General features: G+C 40.2%; 1 protein-coding gene across 1 annotated transcript in view; it reads right to left on the bottom strand.

Annotated features, from left to right (window-relative positions):
- Positions 1-3,796: 3,796 nt before the first annotated feature.
- The window catches only part of UBL3 (ubiquitin like 3), a 62,098-nt gene continuing 44,733 nt past the window's right edge, over positions 3,797-21,161 (bottom strand). Inside the window, exons 2-5 of the mRNA XM_068423874.1 lie at positions 15,249-15,357; positions 11,236-11,322; positions 6,031-6,108; positions 3,797-5,631 (exon numbers count right to left, since the gene is read on the bottom strand). Coding sequence (XP_068279975.1) covers positions 5,579-5,631; positions 6,031-6,108; positions 11,236-11,322; positions 15,249-15,357 — 327 coding nt within the window. The 3' untranslated portion in view covers positions 3,797-5,578. The remainder of the gene's footprint in view (positions 5,632-6,030; positions 6,109-11,235; positions 11,323-15,248; positions 15,358-21,161) is intronic.

Raw genomic sequence — 21,161 nt, 5'->3', positions numbered from 1 at the left:
GAATTTCCAGAGGTAACGAGAGGCTTCTCAGTGCCTGGCCACAGTCTCCAGAGCATAACCATTAATTTTCAGTTGATTAAAACAGCCAGGCACAGAAGTGCACACACAATGTTTAACATGAACAAAAGCCTCCTCATAGCTTTTAGCCACCAGGCAGAAGAAACTACGTCTTTGAAGAGTGAAACAACCCGTGTCACCACCACCACCTCTCCAGTCCCCACCCAGACGAAGCCTGACGGGAGGCTGATGCCTTCACTGGCTGGCAGCAGCTGCTGGGCCAATGAGGCAAACGAAAGCCACGGGCTCAGACCTGGTCCCCTGCAAGACCTTCTGGAAGCCCAAGTCCCCCCATCCTGCTCATGGCAACACACCTCCAGGGAGCTCACGGGGGCACTTTGCCCCAGAGAAGGTACCACCTCAAGCGTACAGTGCTGGTCTTGGGGATAAGGGGGAGGCAGTGAGGCTGCTCCTTGGTAGACAGGCTGAGCCATGCAGCATCGAGATAATCAAGGTCAGCTTCTAACACCAGGGCTGGAAGCAAAGACAAGCAGTTGCACAGCCCCAGGAAGTCATCTGCACTGACCACACTTCCCCAGCAGCTGAGGACAGGGCTGCCTCAGGGTGTCCCAGCCCTTCAGTTACATCCCAGCCTCTCAACAGCGAGCTGAATATTATTCTCATCATTGCAATCCTCGAGATGGTAAAATGGCACTGGCAGCTGAGCAGCCCCCAGGCAAGTCCTTCCCAGGGCAGCTCAAGGTGCTGCAGCTCGGGCTGGCGGTCCCAGCCCTGCCCTGCTGTGACAAGGAGCTCCAGCAGCTGCGAGGAGGAGCACGGCCAGATCCCAAACCACGTCCCCACACTCTCTTCCCCTGCCCGTTCCCCATGCTCTCAGGGGCAGCCCTGTGCCAGCATGGTGCTCACGTCAGCAGCGGGGGCAGAGCTCAGGGTACTCCTGACCCACGCCTTCTCTCACAATTAGACCTGGAAAAGCACCCCAGGGGTTATGGCCTCCCTGCTGCAGGAGGGACAGCTGCACTTACCAGGTTGATCACCAGCGAGGTTCTTTGCTGCAACACTCAGTCTTGCCCAACTTGAAAGCAGCAGTCACAGCTGGAGCTTGGGCCTGGACACAGTGTCACAAATGGTGGGTCTGCCCTTGGCTTGGAAGCTCAAAGTGTGTTCCGCTACTCTAGGCCATTCAGACTACCCATCAACAACCAGAGCCATGGAGGAGTCCTGTCCACAGCTCAGCCAAGGCTGCTGCAGAGGCACACTGCATCCACATCGGCGATGTCTTTTTCCAGTCCTTGCTGTGGACTCAGCTCAGCAGAGCAGGTGTCCAGTGGTGATCACTGCTGCCTGCAGCCAGAAGCACCAGGCTGGGAGAAAATCAGAACAATGGGAAGCTTGAAGACTTTGGAGGTGAAGCCAGAGATGGTCATTGCTCATCGGACAAGAAAGGAAGAGTCTGAGGCAGCCTTTGTATCTCTTTGTTGAGAGAAGACCTTTTCCTGGGATGCTGGCAATCGGGGTGATCAGGAACCAAATGATTTGGCTGACATTGCTCAGTTAACATGAGAGTGCATGAGAAGACTCTTGTGTATTCGCTTTCCAGAAAAATATCCACTGAATTTGCTTCACTGAACGGCAGCACACTCAGCTGCCGGTACAGTCACGTGGATTTGGTAGAGTTCCCTTGCCTGGGCACTTGCTGACTTGCCACGTTGACATCTCCTCCTGCTTAAGACCTACGTGCTTTTCATCTCACCCTGCTGTGTGCACAGTTGTGGCACTGACTTTTCACTTGGCGAGGCTGCGGGATGCGAGCTCCCTGCCAGCCCCGCTGCCTGCTACGGCAAAGCCGTAACCTTGGCAGCATCGGGGATTAACAGTCATTATTTAGGGACACGCGTGAGTTGCAGAAATTAAAGAACCAAAACTCAATCTTTCTTTAAATTAGCCAGCCCAGGTAACAGACAGATGCACGTAACACAGACACCAATACGTATTTCCCTGTCTTGGTCTGGAAGTGCGGTATCATCCATCCAGCATAGATGACGTGCAGTATAATGGATTTATTTTTATATTTTTTTTTTTTTAAATCTAACCTCTACAGGTAGTTCCACTCTGTTGTTCTGCCCCCCAATGACTGGTAGAAGATCCCAATCCCCTTTTTTGCCAGGCAACAACTGAAAGCCTCATGAAGCGACCATATATCACCCCCTTCTGCCCCTCATTCACACCCTTAGCCACTTCATCCTGGCAATGAGAGTTGCCACAGTGGGCAGTGGTCACCTCCTTCCCACAGCTGCTCTTTGTGGCACGGATAGGTGTTGGTAGGTGGATTTTGACCAGTCATTTAATGGTTGATCCTACAGTAGGTGCCTAAAACTTCTCCCATTCATCACATGTGTGAATATTAATTTATGATTGATAACACACACAATGGTATGGGAGACAAGATGTGGTCCCTTCATGATATTTGAGAATATGAAGGGCTCCACAATTCATCCTCTCCTTCCCTTCCTTCATGACATCTATTTAACTCATCCATAGGGAAAATATCATTTCTATCTAACAGTGAAAATAAAATGTCAAACTCTTCAACATATCATCAGACCATCTAACAGCCTGACCCTGCAAAGACTTGGCTTTAATATTTATGGGCTGCAAGTACCCTCTTGACTCCAACCAACGTAGAAGAGAAGCATATGAGTGAACTTTAGCAAGGCTGAGGAATCCGGTATCAAGAGCTACTGCTTTTGTTTTGGCAAATACACAATCCACAATACAAAGCACCCAAGGAAAAAAGCACAAATCTTTTAGCAATTCTCCCCCACAGTTTTCCACCCGCCTCACACCACAACAGAAATGCTCTGCAATGGGCAGAACTGACAATTTGCAGGAAAATTAAGGCAACAGTTCTACCTGCTTTCTGCAGGAGTTATTTTGGCAAGCTCACGCTTTAAATGCCAAGCAGCATTTAAAGATTTGCTTGGACACGCACATATATGCATCTTATTCATCTCAACAAAAGGGAACTCTACATACTTTGCTGTTCAAGCACACCAAATATTTTAACTAGAAGCTACTGGATTGTCATGTATTTACACTGTATTAAGTACCTAGCTACTTTTCAAACCAAGATTACACTTCAAACATTCATTTTTCAAAATCAATGCATCTGAAAGACTTGTTTAGCTCACAAAACATGTCCTGCCTCAGCCCATTTCTTTTTCTTGTATTGTCACAGCCATCTCCCATCTGAGCCTGTGTTACTTAGGTGCTCACCATTTTGGAAAAGGGAAGTTTCATTTTATAAAGATGGTAACATGCTCCTAGTAGCTTTCTCAAGCTGTTGTTTCTCAAACTGTTTTTTTTTTAAATAAGGTTTGTGTCCTTATAGTTACTTATTTAGCAACTACACTGCAGAGTACAAGGAACTCCCCCATTCCAAGATTCATTTAGGCAATGAGCACATAATGCTGTCATCCCATCTCCCAGCACCCGAAGAGGTATGTGTATGCTCTTCACTATAAGTAAATGAAGACTACAAAAACTGACAGTATGAGCACATAACTTCTGTGAGGTACACCAGGGTGTGACACAGCTGTACATTGGCAGCTGCAACTGTCCATGCTCGCGTTCTTCTCTGATGGGCAAAAAACAACCTCTAGGCAATTTCTTTTAACGTGAAAGGAAAACAACACTGAAGTGATAAATCCCATTAGCAGTTTTCAGCAGGTTTTGCCCCCCCTCCACTTTTTTTTAATAAACAAAATGGAGTCCTTACTTAGTTTCCAGATTAAGAAGTATTATTAAAAGTCATTACAGACCCAGTTACAACCCTTAAAACACCACCAAAATGCACTACAATATTCTTTTATTTAGTTTACAGAAGAGTCTATCAGTACAGGTGGCAGAAAGAAAATGTTTAGTGCTATTTACAATTTGTTTTAAAACTCTGCTCTATACAAATTTAATTCTGATCAGTATGAACAATATTTTTGTAAATCTACTGCATATAAAGCATTTCATCAAAGCAGTAACAATGAATAAAATAACCTGATTACATTTGAATGATGCCAATCATTCGGAAAAACGATTACACAGAACATCTGTAAGAGCTGCGGACACTTAAGTACAGAACACAATGTCAACCTGTGACTCTTCTTTTTTTTTTTAAAGGCTAAAGCTATTTATATGGACTATTGTTCTATTATACTACACGCCAATCTATATTTAACTTCTATAGTTATGTATTTTATAAGATTTTTATTAAATATATTCTACACATATTTGTAATTTCACCCAGGAAGAATTCCTCCCCAGTGAAAAAATATAAAATCTTTTATTTTTTTTATTTATTTTTATTTTTACAGGTTTAGATGAAACTAGCTCATGCTTTAGTGCTGTGCAAGTTTCTTTATCATATCAACGTTTAAATTATTGACATGAAATAAAAGAATGGCATCCTTTTTAATTATGTATGCCTTCAAAAATCAGCTTCTGATTTTAATACAATTGCAAGCACTGTTACCAAATGCAGATTACGTAAAGAAACAAAACTAGTACTATGGCAGAGGTTTTTCTTTTTGCTTTTTAAACTTTGATAATTCTTTTGAAGTCTCTAATGAGTAAGCATGACACTTGACACTAAGGTACAGATGAGAAAATGACTGAAAAACACCAATTGCCAATATTCAAATACATAAAATTGATTAATAAATGATGTTTTCTAACATTTATGCACAATAATAAAAGCCTATGAACTACAGGAAATTACCCCTCCCATATTAAGGCTAGGAAATGCACTCTCTCCACTTGTTTGTGCTGTCTGAATAAGCACTCAACTAATGTACAAGATCAGAGTGCACGCAGTAACGAAAAAATCAGTTTCATCAGCCCTCTATAGAGTGCTTTTAAATTACAGGCACATAGTTTTTTTGTTTGCTGCAGTGAAAATATATATCATTAGACTTGGTTTAGCTAGTATTCTGTGCCAGTTTGGCCACCAAGGTTGACTTAGGTAGAATTGACTTAACAGTTTTTCCTTTGATTTGGCCATAAGTGAGATTTATTTTAATTATAGATATACTATTTTCCAGTGTTGCATTATACATTGTAGGTTATTACTAGGTGTCTCAAATATTGTTAGAGGTTGTTGATGAGAAATATACTGTCAACCATATTTAGTGCAAATTGCATCTAGAAAGCTTGACTGGTTAGATCCGGTTAATGGAGATTTTTGTGGTAGCAAAATGATTCCTGCTATGAAAAAGAACACATTAACTTTTCTGGAGATTGAATTCTTTCAGGAACTGATGTACTGTAAGATTATTCGACAAACAAAAAGCAAGATTTTTTTTTTTAAAAAATGAGAGTGTTCACAGATCTTTCTCTTTAAAAAAAAAAAAGACTAATGAGACAGTGTTCGTGTAATATTTCAGTTCCATGGATTTACAGACAGGCTCTTCCTACAGGTGTTTGAAGCAAGGTAGGGCCTCTTCTATTCCAGCAGCATGAAAGACAAAGACTATATTACATCACACTTAGCAGGTAAAGCTAACAGGGTTTACAGGATTACACAGCAATTGCTTTCTCCAGTTTTTTCACGGTTCCTTTGACCTGTGGAGCAAGAAGAGAGTTTTACTTACATGCCATTTCTAAAGCAATTAGGTTGTTTTGTGTGTCTGCTGGATACAAGTATGTTTTTTATTATTTTTAGTAAAAAAATTATAACGCATGTGCATACATAACTGAAAAATAAATTAGTAGTAGTTTTTAACAATAAAAACGAAAGCTTCTAAGGTTTGAGTAAATTTCTGCATTCTACAAAAATGCTAAACCAGAAAGTTAATTTCTTAGTTTTCTATAAACAACAGGTCCAAAGCATTCCATTACTTGCTTCACAGAAGACCACAAGGACTTGACTTTTCTCTGCTATGAAATACTCAAAAAGCCTGTAGGAGATCGGATCACTTTGCCATGTACTTGAGTAAGAAATACCTCCAGTGCACAGCGTACCTTGAGAGTTTGGCTCTGGCAACGTCTCTCTAGCCACCAAATGCATCACTGTTGTTTTGCCAAAAGGAAGTTTTAATGCTGCAAAAGGAGAAAGGGAGATTTATTAATACATTACAGCAGTCTTCTTTCTTCAAAACACCCAACTGAAACTAACTATAATTGGATTAGCACCTGTTCAAGAGTTCATACTGTTAGGTTTGAACTGCTTATTAAGTAGCTTCATAAAGGCGTTTCTGGCTAAAGTTTTGCAGATCAGGGTCTTGGGACCTGATAATAATCACTTAAAACACTGTGTTCTTAGAGAGATGGTATTCCTGTTAGGAAACTTAGCCTTCCTCTTTTGAGTAAAAGTAGAAGTGGGCATTCATGGCACAACTCAGGTGCTAAGCACTCTTTATTGATGAAGATGCAAAAAAGTGGCTAATTCAGCCACTAAATTGCTACTCCTGAGACCAAAACACTGAGCCATTACTGCAAAACAGATTTTCCTAAAACATACTTTGATCCATGATACAGATTTTCCGAAATACAAAATATCTGCATCTTGCCTTTTAATATTAATCTGTAACATCAGCTGCATGTGAAAAATATCGAATTTAAAACGTTTTAAATAGATAAGGTAGTTCTCACAATGCTGCCTTTGTGAGCCTTAGTAACACAAAGTAACAAAATTGGAGCTTTCCACAATTTGTCCTGCTTGTTTCTGAAACTCAAATGATCATTTTCACATTCTGATTTAAGTATACCAACACAGTGCTGTATTTACGGTTTTAGCACTATAGTATAATATTTATCAAAACTTCTAGTCTCCTTGAAATGAAATGATTCTCTGTTGCACATTATATTTAGCACATTCTCATTGCCAGATTCAATATTCTGAACTTTGACTTTTTCCAATTATTTGGGGGATGGGGGGACGGGGAGAAGTTATTTTTACAAGTTCTTTACATAACTTTAGGTTTGTTTCCTCTTTCCAGCTCCTAAGATTAAGCATCTTTCTTGATTATTTTTCTGAGAAATGTAAGGTAAAGGTGCTCTGTCTAAGTTTTGTCCTCCCCTGCTCATAGAGGGGAAAAAAAGTTAGTGATAAATGTAACAAATTTAACCCTAAATACATAAATAATCCTGACCTGAGTAGAATTTGTCCTCTCAAATTCAATTTACATCTTCTATTTTCATATACAGTGCACCACAGCATTTTAAGTGAATAAATGAATAATGAATGTCCAATAAACCTGAAGGCAACTGAAGAGAAAAATGCCTCTCTATTTTAATCACTACAGCATAGATTCAAAATTCCATAATAAAAATAAATAAATAAACCTAGTACTGAATACATGTAGTAACCAAATACAATCCTAGCTACAAGGTTGCTAATAAGTCATCTACGTTGCCTATGTATTTGTTTGAAAAAATGCAATTTATGATTAAAACACAGGTGTAAGCATACAGAGGGATACACAGCTCCACAAGCTTCTTTGAAGCAGCTGTACTTTGGGAAAAGCCATCTCTAAAGAAAGTCAGATCTGGAAGTTGCTGAGTTTACTTGAAGCACCGCCTGTGCCTGCAACTAGAAGCTATTGATAGCTTGAAGTCTGACAGGGATGAACTATTTTGGGTACCTGATTCTGTGATACAACTGAAAACTCTGCAAAGCCCATATTAACAGTACGTTAAACTAAATGGAAAAGGATTGTCTTCATGGCAAACTCATAAGAAGCCACTACAGAAAGAGCAAAATATTACAAACTAATCACATTAGCGACATCTTTCATAATATCAAGACACTTGTGGAGACTTGATTAGTGAGCTGTGGTGATTATTTATTTACAGTAATAAAGTAAAAGTATGCTAATATTTCAATTAACTAATTTCAGCTAGTAGTCTGCATAGTTCACACAAGTTCTTATTAGCAATTTCCAGCTTCTTGCTTGGAGCACCATGACAGAATCTGAGCACCCGAACCCATGCTCAGTAATCCGTTCTTGTTCTTGTCTTCATTCTCTCACCCCTTTCTCTCACTTAAACTAAACTTTTATTTAACTCCTTTCCCATCTGTTTAATTCCACTTTTATTTCAGATTTTCTATTGTCAGAATTTACTTTTCACCCACTCTTTTGGTATGCATACAGCACAGGGTGGGTTGGCTTCCCTTCCCCCCTCTCCAGTAAATAAGGAAGTAAAACGTTGCTGAATACCATTACCTAACAAGAAATGAAGAACTGTCAATTATGTATTACCTCTCTAATTAATATTATTTCAAATGCAAACCACAGCCCAAATATTTAGCTAAAGGATGAAATTTCCTGTTGGAAGCTGAACAACAGACTCTGCCTTGCTAGCTGTCCTGATTTCGGCTGGGATAGTTAATTTTTGTCCTAGTAGCTGATATAATACCGTGTTTTGGATTTAGGATGAGAATAATGTTGATAACACACAGATGTTTTAGTTGTTGCCGAGCAGTGCTTACACTAAGTTAAGGACTTCTCAGCTTCTCATACTGCCCGGCCAGCGAGGAGGCTGGGGGTGCACAAGAAGCCAGGAGGGGACACAGCCTGGACAGCTGACCCCAACAGGCCAAAGGGATATCACATACCATATGGTATCATGCTGAACAATAAAAACTGGGGGAAGTTGGCCAGCGGTGGGCGCAGCTGCTCGGGGACTGGCTGGGCATCGGTCAGTGGGTGGTGAGCAATTGCATTGTGCATCACTTGTTTTGTATATTCTTTTATCATTATTATTATTTTCCCCTCTCTTTTCTGCCCTATTAAACTCTCTTTATCTCAACCCACGAGTTTTACCTTTTTTTCCCCCCTATTCTCTCCCTCATCCCACTGTGGGAGGAGTGTGCTGTGTGGTGTTTAGCTGCCTGCTGGGGTAAACCACAGGACTAGCTAACTCCCCAGCCCTTCCCATAGGCAGCACACAACAAAACTGTGGCTCAAGCACTGCAGGCAAGAGTGGCACAGCAAGCTTTACAGAGGGGTCTATTCTTCTTTGCCACTTCCAATGCCATTAGCTCTACTGTTCTTGTAACGACAGTCCATTCAGAAAAGCTGGCAAAAGAGATGGTTTCTTTAAAATAAAATTTTCCACTCAAAAGCCATTTTTTCCCATCATTTTGTCATTTTTTGATGCTTCTTAGTTTAAAGGAGTCTCAAATTCATAAGACATGTAAGGTTCCAACTAGATCATTACAATGTCATTTTAAAATACGAATAAAAATGGACTCCTGTTAAAAAAGAAAACACCAAACTGTTTCCTTGGAAACTTTTGTTTCACTAGTTGATAAAGTGACTTTCAGTACACAGTAGGTCCAAATTCCAGTCGATATTTCCTAATCACCTAAAGCAAATAAAACACTAAGTGCTATAACTTAGTTATAGAGAGCTGCAGATAGAAAAGCTTAATGGAACTGTATTATAACAGCATAAGAAACTAAATATTGTATTTAGCAAGAAATTCCCTTCCCCCTCCACCCTCCCCCCTTTTAAAGATAACTAGTTCACTTAAGAGTTACATCTAATGAACACCACAAACTGAAGGAACAGTCTTTTCAGGCTGCTTCATGAATTGCTGTTCCGCTTTCAGCTGTATAATCTTACTCCAGATAACTTCATTAGCACTTAAGTAAGCCAATGTTTCAGGGATTCTTTTTCTTAAAACAATACAGCAACAAAAAGATCTTTGAAAAACACTAATGTACATGTAAGATCCTTAGGGTAAAATCACGATGATTAAATTGCAACGCATGAATGATTCAGAATGAACTAAAATGCCCTGAACCCAAGTAAGTGTTCAAAATCCACAGACCTGAGTTAATCCAAGAATCAACAGCATGCAGCTATTAATCCAGCTTAACTCATTAAACAATATATTAAATATATTAAAGAAATATTCAAAGTTGTTTCGGATTTAGACAGATGTCACTAAAGGGAACAATCACTGGTGGTCAAGAGCAACACCTAGAGATGAATGGCAAAGAAAATCCCATTTGGCTATCCTTGCCTGGAAAATGTAAGGTAAGACCAATATCTCCAATTGCAGAGATGATCCAAGACTTAACATTTGTCTTTCAACCCTGCTCCAACTGCTACTAGCTGCACTCATTAGCACCTGGTAAACATACAAATTAAAAGAGTGAATAAAAATTTCAGAGTTCTCCCAGCTCAATTGACAATGATCTTGTTTGTATATATAGCAGCATTAAAAATTGATTTATATGGAGAGTAAACCTATTCTAAAACTACATCACTAGCCAACATCGGTAATGGTAGAAACCGAATCAATGGTTATATCATCCCAGTAACTTCTTCACAGAAAGATCACCATAAGAAGTCCAGAAATATTATTTGCAGGTTCATCTTAACTTCAAAAACATTTCATTGGTGATTGTGTATTATATTCTCCTCTCTGTATTGCACTCAAGTACCAAATGCATGAACAATCTGAACATACAGAGAGAGCAAAAGTATTAATTTATTTTTAAATTGGCACAGACAAGAGAGTCTCATATTGTTTAGTCATTGATATAGTTGATATTCACACTGGCAACTTTCATCTACAAAAGGAAAGATTATTGTTACAAATTTGTGTCACAACTCTATCAAAGATACTCATCAAAATACATAATTGGGGGAAAAAGCTTGCCACAAGGGGGCACAGTTGAATTGCAGTTCCTCAGCACATGAAGTGAAGCCATTTACTTTTGTTTTCACATAACTATGCGATTGTATCCCTGGGAGAGTACTGGACAGCAAGAATGCTTCCCCTCATTCTCATTCACAGGGTGTCTTCCTTCATTGCACTAAGATTTAAAGTATTGTTTAACCAATTATCATAAAGTTTATTAAACATTTTAAAATACTTCAGGCTTTTACGAAGTAGCTTATCCTGCAAGGGCAGTGTAAGAGAGGTGGAACAAAATATTCCATTTAGAAAGACAACAAATAAAAGCAGCATTACTGTTTCTTTATGCAACAGAAGACTTGACTTAGCAGTTGGTACCTCACAAAGTATAACAACTGGTGGTAACAATATGGAAAAATACACAATAAGAATACAATGTCACTCTATGCAAAGGAAAAATAGTATATAGCAAGCCATACTGTGATCTTGAACAGTAAAGTAGTATTCACTGCACTGTAAATAAATATCCCCTTTGCCTGGCTGTAACACGCACAATGAAAATTATTTTCATACCTCCTAATGTCACATTGCCATGAAGAAACCTCCCTTGATAAATAAGCCGCAAGATATTTGGACTGCTGACTTGTTCTTCTTCCCAATCTGAAAAGAAGTGAGAGAATTTTCACAGTTACATTGTAATAAAAACCATCTTCTGTTATTTCTCTCACCTTTACCCAGGAAGAAAACTAAGAACAGGACTCCCTTGCCTGAAACACTAAAGAGAGCATAGGCTGAAGATACAGAAAGATGATTCAAGGGTAGCACTCCTGAAATCTATTCTTAAATTTATTATTTGACATTGGGCACTGAAACACATAATTTTATGCCTGCAGGAATAAATATTACTAACTTACTTCACAGATTGCATGAGATATTTAGCACGTACACAAGTCCTACACAAAATATTTCATAAATGCAAGTTGCTTCCTGAGGCTTAATATCCACTTGGCTAAAATGGCCTTAACTTCTTCCCATTCAGAAGATTCTCAAGCCGTACTCCTCCTCACCAGCTGATTGTCTAACTGGAGCCGCCCTCCAGCAGTGGGAAGCAGCCACACAAGAAGCGAAAGCACACATGATGGGTCATTTGAAATGGGATTCTCAGACCCCAACCCCGCGAAGGCTGTGCAGGCTGCTCCGTGGTGTGCGATGGTGGTGCAGTGAAATGTCCAGGGGGGCTCTGACCTGTGCGGCCCTGACCCATCACTGCTGAGAGCCTGCACAGAGGGACCTCACCGAGAGAACGCAGACTGACATGTTTTAAGGAACTTCTCAAAGGACAATCTGTGGATGTTTTTATGTGGCAAACAGTGATTCGGGAAAAGCAAGAATGCATTTTCCTATAATGCATTTCCTATAATGCTTAAGCCATCATAAATAATTTATAAGCTTAAATGATCTTTTCCTACTCTTCTACTGTTCCCTGTCACAATGTGAACAACAAATAAATCTCCACTTTGCTTTCAGAACAAATATCATAAAGCCTTGAAATGTTGAATTTAAATGGTCTCTCTGGGAATACGGTGTCTTCTGTTTCTTAGCTGACCAGATATCTGGCAACAGCTGTTCACAAATGTTCTCTCTTTCTGCTTTTGTAGTGTTTATACACCAAAATGAATATTCAGCAAGGGATCATGACCAGCAACAGAAACCAACCTGTTCACCGGGAACATACAATTAACATACAGGCAGCAGCAACTGGCACCACAAAAGGAGAAGAACTGAAAAGGGGAGAAGGGGAAGCATTTAAAACAAAAGCCACGGCTGCGGAGCGTGTAGGGAGAGGCATCTGGTGCAAAAAAGCAAGCAGGCCGAGACGCAGGCAGCAGGAGCCATGGCAGCCCTGGCGCTGCGGCGGAGGCTGGGCTGGTATCAACAGCAGCGGCTGCAAGATCCCCCGGTGCTGCTGCCATGTGCCTGGTTTATAAGATTAGATCAAATTAGGCAACCAATGCTATTTGAATTTCAAGTATTTCCACTCAGGGTCTGATTCAATTGTCTTGCAATTCAAGCACACGCCGTTTTTGCTATGCTGTGAAGCGGGCTAAGTTGAGGATCTGAGCTATCACACTGCTAGGGTAACCAATTTTTTTGGAAGATACCAAGTTTTCGGGTTTTTTGGTTTCTTTTACTCCATATAGTCTGAACTCCACCATACTACGGTAAAGAGGAGAAGTTCAGCCAGTTTACAGTGCCATAATGATGTGAAACAGCAACCAAAAGACAACAGACAGTATTTTGGCACAGGTATTTGCTCCTTGTTAAGCTGCCAATTTGCCCATCCTTTTAATTTTTCCTTCTTGGCTGGCAGTCTGAAACATTTCTTTCTGACATGATTTCAGATTTTTCTTTCCACTGATGATTAAATGAGCCAAGGAGAAAATAGTTACCAACACCTTTTTTTTTTTTATTTTAAAGTTCAGCAGATAATTGCTGTACAAGAAAAAAGTTAATATAATTTAGAAGAAAATGGTGGGGGGAACAGAACAGGTAACTTACCTAGATGATATACATTAATATAAATTTGGCATTTCCCACTACAAGTCAAGAGATCCTTAATTAACAACTGTATTGCCAAAAGGGGGGAAGAAAGGTTTGCCTTAATCTTGGCAGCATGTGACTGAGGATATTTCATTACTTTTTTTTCCCCACAACATCATGACAAGTCAAAATAGTGGTAAAAACAATCATTTCATACCATCTCTATTTCAAGGAAACTTTATTCCTCATCAAGATTTCTCAGTCCTGTGGCAAAGAGGAGCACTCTCAATCTGAAAACAGCTAGTGGGCTAATGTTTGTGAAAACCTATACACTATTCTGAAGTAGATTTCTCCTCAGTCTTGAAAACTGACACTATTCTTCTTTGCACAGGCAATTAAATATTCATCAAGATTTAGAGCACTCCCTCAGTACAGCAAGTATTTGAATTGAAGTTTCCTTGTCCGCTTTTACTTTTCTTTTTATTTAAAAAAGAGACTTTAAAGTCTAGGTTTCTTCTCAGCTCATAAGTCAGAATCTGCAACCTTCAAGCTCTTCACAAGACTGGGAACATGAGACCACACATTCAGGATAAACTTCGAGCAAGAAAAAAACAGTTTCTGCCTTTACTAATTCAGATAAAAGTACACAAAGAACATTTCGTCAATGACAACTATGTTGTAGGTACACATTAAATATGTACAGTAGCCGCACAGATGCTACATAAACAAGATTTCTTAGTGCTAAGAGTGTTTTACATAGATACCTAATACTCCAGAGGACTAAAAACCTCCTCCTTCATTACATATGTAATGAGTAACAATTTTAAACTGCAAGAGGGTAGATTGAGAGGAGATATTAGGGAGAAATTCTTTACTGTGAGGGTGGTGAGACACTGGCACAGGTTGCCCAGAGAAGCTGTGGATGCCCCCTCCCCGGCAGTGTTCAAAAGGCCAGGTTGGATGGGGCTTTGAGTAACCTGGTCTAGTGGAAGGTGTCCCTGCATGTGGCACGGCGGTTGGGACTAGATGATCTTCAAGGCCCCTTCCAATCCAAACCATTCTATGATTCTATGATATTTCACTAAATACATAATGCTGCATCCCAGCAAAACAAACAGCAAACAAGTCTCCTGAAACCCTGTTCTTCCTGATCCCAAAGACCAGTTTAAGGCCTAAAATATGGATTATCAACACTAACTTTTTGGCATGAATATCATCCACCATACCTCTTTGACAAAGGCACCACAGAAACAGATGTTGCTATGTTTTAGTTGTGTGTAAACAGTAGTCTTTTTTAACATCAAAACAGTAATCCAAATGAAGTCCTGTACCAAAAGAAGCATTTTCTTTCATCGTATGCAATACTATGTCTGTGTTTTGGCTACGTTCCCATGAAATCTAGTCAAGGAGAACAGAAGCACTTTGTTTTTGTGGAACTATTCACATATGTGAATACACATCTTAAGTTTTCAGTTCAATTTCCCAAAGCTAGTATTCCTGCATAACACCAAATATATTCATATCAAACAACCTCAGTTTCCCTCAGTCTTTTAATATCTCTTAAAATGTTCTGTTATATTTTATTTTTTTTCCTGGCAAAAATAGCATTATTACAGATCCTTTCCAAGATAAGGCAGTAAGGAATTAAGACTCAATTTCACTAATGCACTCCTGTGCCATGCCGTGCTTTACATTAGCTGTCCCTCACGTAAGAGGTTTTACATCTCCAACATTTCCTCACACTTACTAGATCAAGAAAAGTGTCCTAAAGATAGGGGGAAAGAAGTACTTCAGTTTGGGGCAGCCAAATTTTAGAAAGAAAGTGGGAAATAGTCCAGACATCTAAAAATCTGCCTAACCGAAGAAACAGTGAAAAAGGCGGCAAGAAGACAATTGTATTTCTATATAAATCTATGCCCAGATACACAATAAACATACTTAATTTGAACGTTGAGAACAGAGATCAGTTTATTGACATCTTAGTCTGAAAATGCAGGGAAGCTTCCAGCTCGTTAGTTAAAAGCCAAAGCCACACAGCTACTCACCCATCGGCCAGTTGTCATACACATGTTTTGCAATATCTGCAGCAGAGTCATTCGGTGAAAATAGGAACTCTTTCGTTTTCCCGCTTACCAAGATGAGGCGCAAATTTATCTGTAAAAAAAAAAAAATGCAGTATTAGGAAAGTATCCAGAGAAGATTTAAATAATTTTTTTTAAAAAAAGTTACTAAAAAGTTGGCATTGGTTTTGGAAGAAGATTGATCCAAAGTGATTTGAGAAAACAGTTCAAGATGATGTTAAAAATAGGGTCAGAGTTCAATAACATTTCATTTGTTTACACATAATCTAGGGAGATAAAAAATGCCAGCTGTTAGATTTTAATGATAAACACCAGAAGATTCTGATAGGTAGTGACTGAATCAACTGCGCCATAAAAAAAGCTTTCAGCAGAATATAAAAAAATTCCAGCCAAGACGCACCAGCAACATATCTTCTTGAATGAAGAAGAAAAATATAAACCTGAAAAATTAACCCGAATAGAGAGCACCAAAAACATCAAAATCTGCACCTGAATAGCCTGTGAGCCTCAGTAAAAGCCCTAGCATGCTCCCTCCAGTATATCTGTCAGCCCTGACCTCACCCACTGCATCTCCTGCACCAGGGAGTCAGACAGCATCCTTCTGCAGTCCCAGTTGCCACAGAACTTGAATCCCTCTGCCAGTCTTGGGAACCCAAAACTTTGTTCCACCACTGTCTTTCACTACAAGCAAAGTGGTCGAGATCCACGTCCAATACAGTAATAACACCACATCATAGTTTTTTCTATCATTTATTTCCTTTATCTAACCATCAGCACCTTCAGCTATAATTTTCCTCTCTTTTATTTGCAAGTTACTGAATATAATTCCTTTTCCACATAGCATTAAAATAACCTGTATAAAGAGCTCACTATGACATTACTTAATGCAAAAGAGATTAGATTTTGACTCCTCAAGCAACTGCTAGCAAGGTCACAAAATGTTGTTTGGGTAGCTAGCACTTACCAATGCCCATGGCAAGCAGGAGTCTAGCTGCTTTTGTGTTTTGTCCTACAAGCCTCAATTCCATCAACTTTTAGCAAGACTTTAGCGTACTAACTGCTTGGATACTTTTTTCCAAACCACACTCTCAAACTGTGACACTCATTTTAAGTTAAGTTGCAACAAAGCTTTCCTTGTTGGAATTCAGTAAACTGTTTTCTAGATCAAATACAAAAGGAAAAATTTACAGCGATGCCCAAGTTTTCAAGATTTCTTCAGGGTCAAAAATCTCAGCCCATCATATCCACTGGACAAGACAGCCCTGCCTCAGTTACCTACTCACCACTTATTTCAGAAGCTCTCCAGATAGTATGTCTATTCTCTCTTGAATGCTTTGGCTTGGTATCCAAATTACAATCTCTATCATTCCGCACACTTCAAGGTCAGTGAAAAAAACGACCCCTTCAAAAAGCAATTCAGTCTGTTTCAAAGTGTGGCAAGGATAAAGAGTTAGCATAAAAGGGCTAGGTTCTCCTCCCTGTTCCCCTGATAACACCCTTCAGAAAACATGAGTTCTGCCATTAGCCCAGGAAAGAAGCCAAGTGGTAGCTGTCTCCGAGAAAGCACCCCAGTCACCGTAAGAGTTATCGCTGCGTACCAGGAAACTGCGAAAAACTTAAAGGAGAGAAGCTGCAGGGATGTTGGTTAGTCAAAGACAATTATTCATAAAATTCAGAATAAACCTGGCTATAAACATTAAAGTTCCATTTTCTTTGATATTTCCAGAATGATTAAGGAATTATTTTCAATTCTCAACAAGATTTAGCAGAAAAAGCAGACCAAGCTCCACTATTCCTGTTTACTCCAAAAACCTGACTACTGTAAGGAATCACAACTTCAACATATTATGCCTAAATTTAGCAATGGCCAGACTATGTCCACTTGTTTTGCTTATATTGTCTTTCAGTTTAAGTAGTGTCCCCACTCTTAGCTGTCTCCACCTGTGTATGTATGGACAACACTTACATATATGGTTTCTTTAGCTGGCCTACCCAAGACAAGCTCTTCAAGCTTTCTCTAGTGAGATATCCATTTCCTCATTCATCCTAGGAGCCTGTCTCTGCACATTTCAATTTCTTCCCTTTGCTCCTCAAAAGAGATTACTATTTCTGGAGCATACTAAATGATGTCTCACCAGATGCCTGTATAACACCACCAGTAATTTCCTCTGTCTACTGGAAACACCTTCTGTGATTGTGTCCCAAGAGCACATATAACTTCTTCATAACTGCATCACTCTGTTTGCTCAGTTACTTCGTACCGTTCTCTGTTTTCATCCTTTCAATAATTCAGTCTCCAAGCCTACAGCTGACATTTTGGCTGTAACACCCTAAAGCACAAGGCTCCAAATTTCATCCCACTCCTATTACTCCATCCCTCCCCTGGAAAGGAAGCTAGGTGGAAGGAAGTATTCTGTACCACAAAGATGTTTCAGATCTCCCCCATGTCTGGGTCCATGGCCTATGAAATCCTCAAAAAATTTCTGTGTAACCCTTTGTTCTCTCTACGTTAAGAGCATTTTTCAAATTTCATGTCATCAATGAGAAAGTTGGAGAGGGACTTTTTACAAGGGCATGTAGTGATAAGACAAGTGGTAATGGTTTGAAACTGAAAGAGGATAGATTTAGACCAGATATTAGAAAGAAACTCTTTAGTGTGAGGGTGGTGAGACACTGGCACAAGTTGCCCAGAGAAACTGTGGATGCCCCCTCCCTGGCAGTGTTCAAGGCCAGGTTGGATGGGGCTTTGAGCAACCTGGTCTAGTGGAAAGTGTCCCTGCCCATGGCAGGGGGGTTGGAATGAGATGATATTTAAGGTCTCTTCCAACCCAAACCATTCTATGATGATTCTATGAACAAATTCTAGCAGTAAGATCCCTTTACATGTACCTTTGTTATTAAATGAATCAGGAAATGTAAGATTGATCTGACAATTGATCTATAACAATTCCAGTAACAAGCTCTGAGCTGGTTTCCCTCTCCTCTCAGCTAGGTCCTTTACGTTAGGCCCTTACACACACTCACAATTTCGCTATTAAATCCTCATTTCTCCTATTTAACCAACAGTTTGCAATGCGGCACCACATCAGTTACTATGTACACATTCAGATGAAACTATAAAAATGTCTATGTAGAAACTAAGATCTTTTCATCAAAACTCAGCTTGCCACGCTCCGTCTTTCAGAGGTGTGGTGTACTGCACTCCATTCCATTTCTCTATACCTCATTATCTTTAATTATCCTTTAAACGTTAATACATCTCATTACAACACCAACATACTGCCAAAAATTTAGGAGGTTTAGACTGCGTCACAAGCTGTTATTGTACTTGGGAATGGGCCGCCTGTTTAAAAAACAAACCAACCAACAAACCCCAAATATTCGTCAGCAGTGCCTCTGGTGAGGAGCTTCTTCCCCAGCAGCCCTCCTGCCTCTGACTTGATCCTCCCCACATCTATTTCCTCTGCTCTAACTGCCTCCTGAGACCCCCCCTTAGCTTGCTCCCTCTGGCCAGGCAGTCCCCCAGCTCTGATTTTATGCAGATTATCAAGGATTTCTTTTCCTTCATCTGTGTGTAGTTTATCTGTGGTGGGGATTACCTGTTTTGAAGATCATAGCACTTTCCTAGGCAGTAGACATAACACCAAACCCTCGGCTCCCTAGAACTGTCTGATTTGGATCTTAAAAGTAGATGACTAAAAAAAAACCAGAAGATTAGTGCTGCTCAGCACTTAAAACGTGGTTAGGGCACAGCATTAATACAGAATTGAAGTTGTTCTTCAGATAGCATAACATTAAGGAGACACATTTATTTTTATGCTCACTACTGAGTTTTAAGATTACCAGGCACACTAAAGTGAATACAGAAAGGAGAAGAATATCACAAAGAAATAACCAAAACTAACTTGGCTTCCTGGAAAATGTGATTAAGTCGTACTTCTGCAGTTAACATAAAATAAATATATGCAACAGGAGGAAAAAAAAAAAGTGAAAAAAGTTAGTTCCTTCTTTCCCCTCCACCTCCCCAAGATGTATAACTTAATAGTGCTGAAGTGTTGTTGAAGAGCATTTCTTACAGTCTTACTATGAAATATAAAAGGCACATCAAGATAAACTAATAATTTTACAGAATATACTATAAAGTATGTGTAAAATGCAGGAGGAATATTTTCATTAAAAAAAAAAAAAAATAGTATCACCAAATATCAGCAGAAGCCCAAAATAAATACTTAAATCAGTCAAGCAGATGTTGCATCAAGTGCAAGGAAGCAGCTGCTCTAATGAAGGTTAAAGTATTTTCTTATTTATAGTACAGCATGCCTCTGACACATTTAGTTTGCATATTTGTCTATATATATGCGTATATATATAAAAGACATATATCTTTATACTTATATTTCTTAATCTTGGCTTGAAGGAATCTGAGTCTTGAGTTGCACATCACACTACCTCAAAGGGTTTGAAACAAAGAATCCCCAAACTCGCCATTAAATTTAGAGTCTAATCTCATTCGCCTCAAGAGCACAGGGAGACTTAATGGCTTGCAACTGCTGCACTACTTATTCTGCAAGCCTGAGACCCCACTTCAAACAAACTACAGGGGATCTGAAAAAAACCTTTCTGGCAAAATGCCACTAATGAAAGTTCATATCTAAAAGAAAGGAGAAAAAAAGAGCATACGAGTATACACATTTACTTAAAGGAAAGTGGAGAAAAAAATTTTGGTTAGGTAGCGAAGTTCTGACATAAAAGCAGCAAATTTTAATTTTTCAAGTTATTAAAAGATTTTTGGTGGCCTTAGCTACCCTGTATCACAGAATCACAGAATGTTAGGGATTGGAAGGGACCTCGAAAGATCATCTAGTCCAATCCCCCTGCCGGGGCAGGATTGCCTAGACCATATCACACAGGAACGCGTCCAGGCGGGTTTTGAATGTCTCCAGAGAAGGAGACTCCACAACCTCTCTGGGCAGCCTGTTCCAGTGTTCGGTCACCCTCACCGTAAAGAAGTTTTTCCTCATATTTATGTGGAACCTCCTGTGTTCCAGCTTGCACCCATTGCCCCTTGTCCTGTCAAGGGATGTCACTGAGAAGAGCCTGGCTCCATCCTCATGACACTTGCCCTTTACATATTCATAAACATTAATGAGGTCATCCCTCAGTCTCCTCTTCTCCAAGCTAAAGAGACCCAGCTCCCTCAGCCTCTCCTCATAAGGGAGATGTTCCACTCCCTTAATCATCTTCGTGGCTCTGCGCTGGACTCTCTCTAGCAGTTCCCTGTCCTTCTTGAACTGAGGGGCCCAGAACTGGACACAATATTCCAGATGCAGCCTCACCAGGGCAGAGTAGAGGGGGAGGAGAACCTCTCTCGACCTGCTGACCACACCCCTTCTAATACACCCCAGGATGCCATTGGCCTTCTTGGCCACAAGGGCACACTGCTGGCTCATGGTCATCCTGCTGTCCACTAGGACCCCCAGGTCCCTTTCCCCTCCGCTGGTCTCCCAACAGGTCTGCCCCCAACTTGTACTGGTACATGGGGTTGTTCTTGCCCAGATGCAGGACTCTACACTTGCCCTTGTTATATTTCATTAAGTTTCTCCCCGCCCAACTCTCCAGCCTGTCCAGGTCCCTCTGAATGGCTGCGCAGCCTTCCGGCGCGTCAGCCACTCCTCCCAGTTTTGTGTCATCAGCGAACTTGCTGACAGCGCACTCTATTCCCTCATCCAAGTCATTAATGAATATATTGAATAGAACTGGTCCCAGTACCGACCCTTGCGGTACTCCGCTAGACACAGGCCTCCAACTGGACTCAGTCCCATTGACCACCACTCTCTGGCTTCTTTCCTTCAGCCAGTTCACAATCCACCTCACTAC

This window comes from Nyctibius grandis, chromosome 2, assembly GCF_013368605.1.
Source record: "Nyctibius grandis isolate bNycGra1 chromosome 2, bNycGra1.pri, whole genome shotgun sequence".
NCBI lineage: Eukaryota > Metazoa > Chordata > Aves > Nyctibiiformes > Nyctibiidae > Nyctibius > Nyctibius grandis.
Note: the sequence above shows the minus strand (reverse complement) of the source record. Positions and strands in the feature narration are given on the sequence as shown.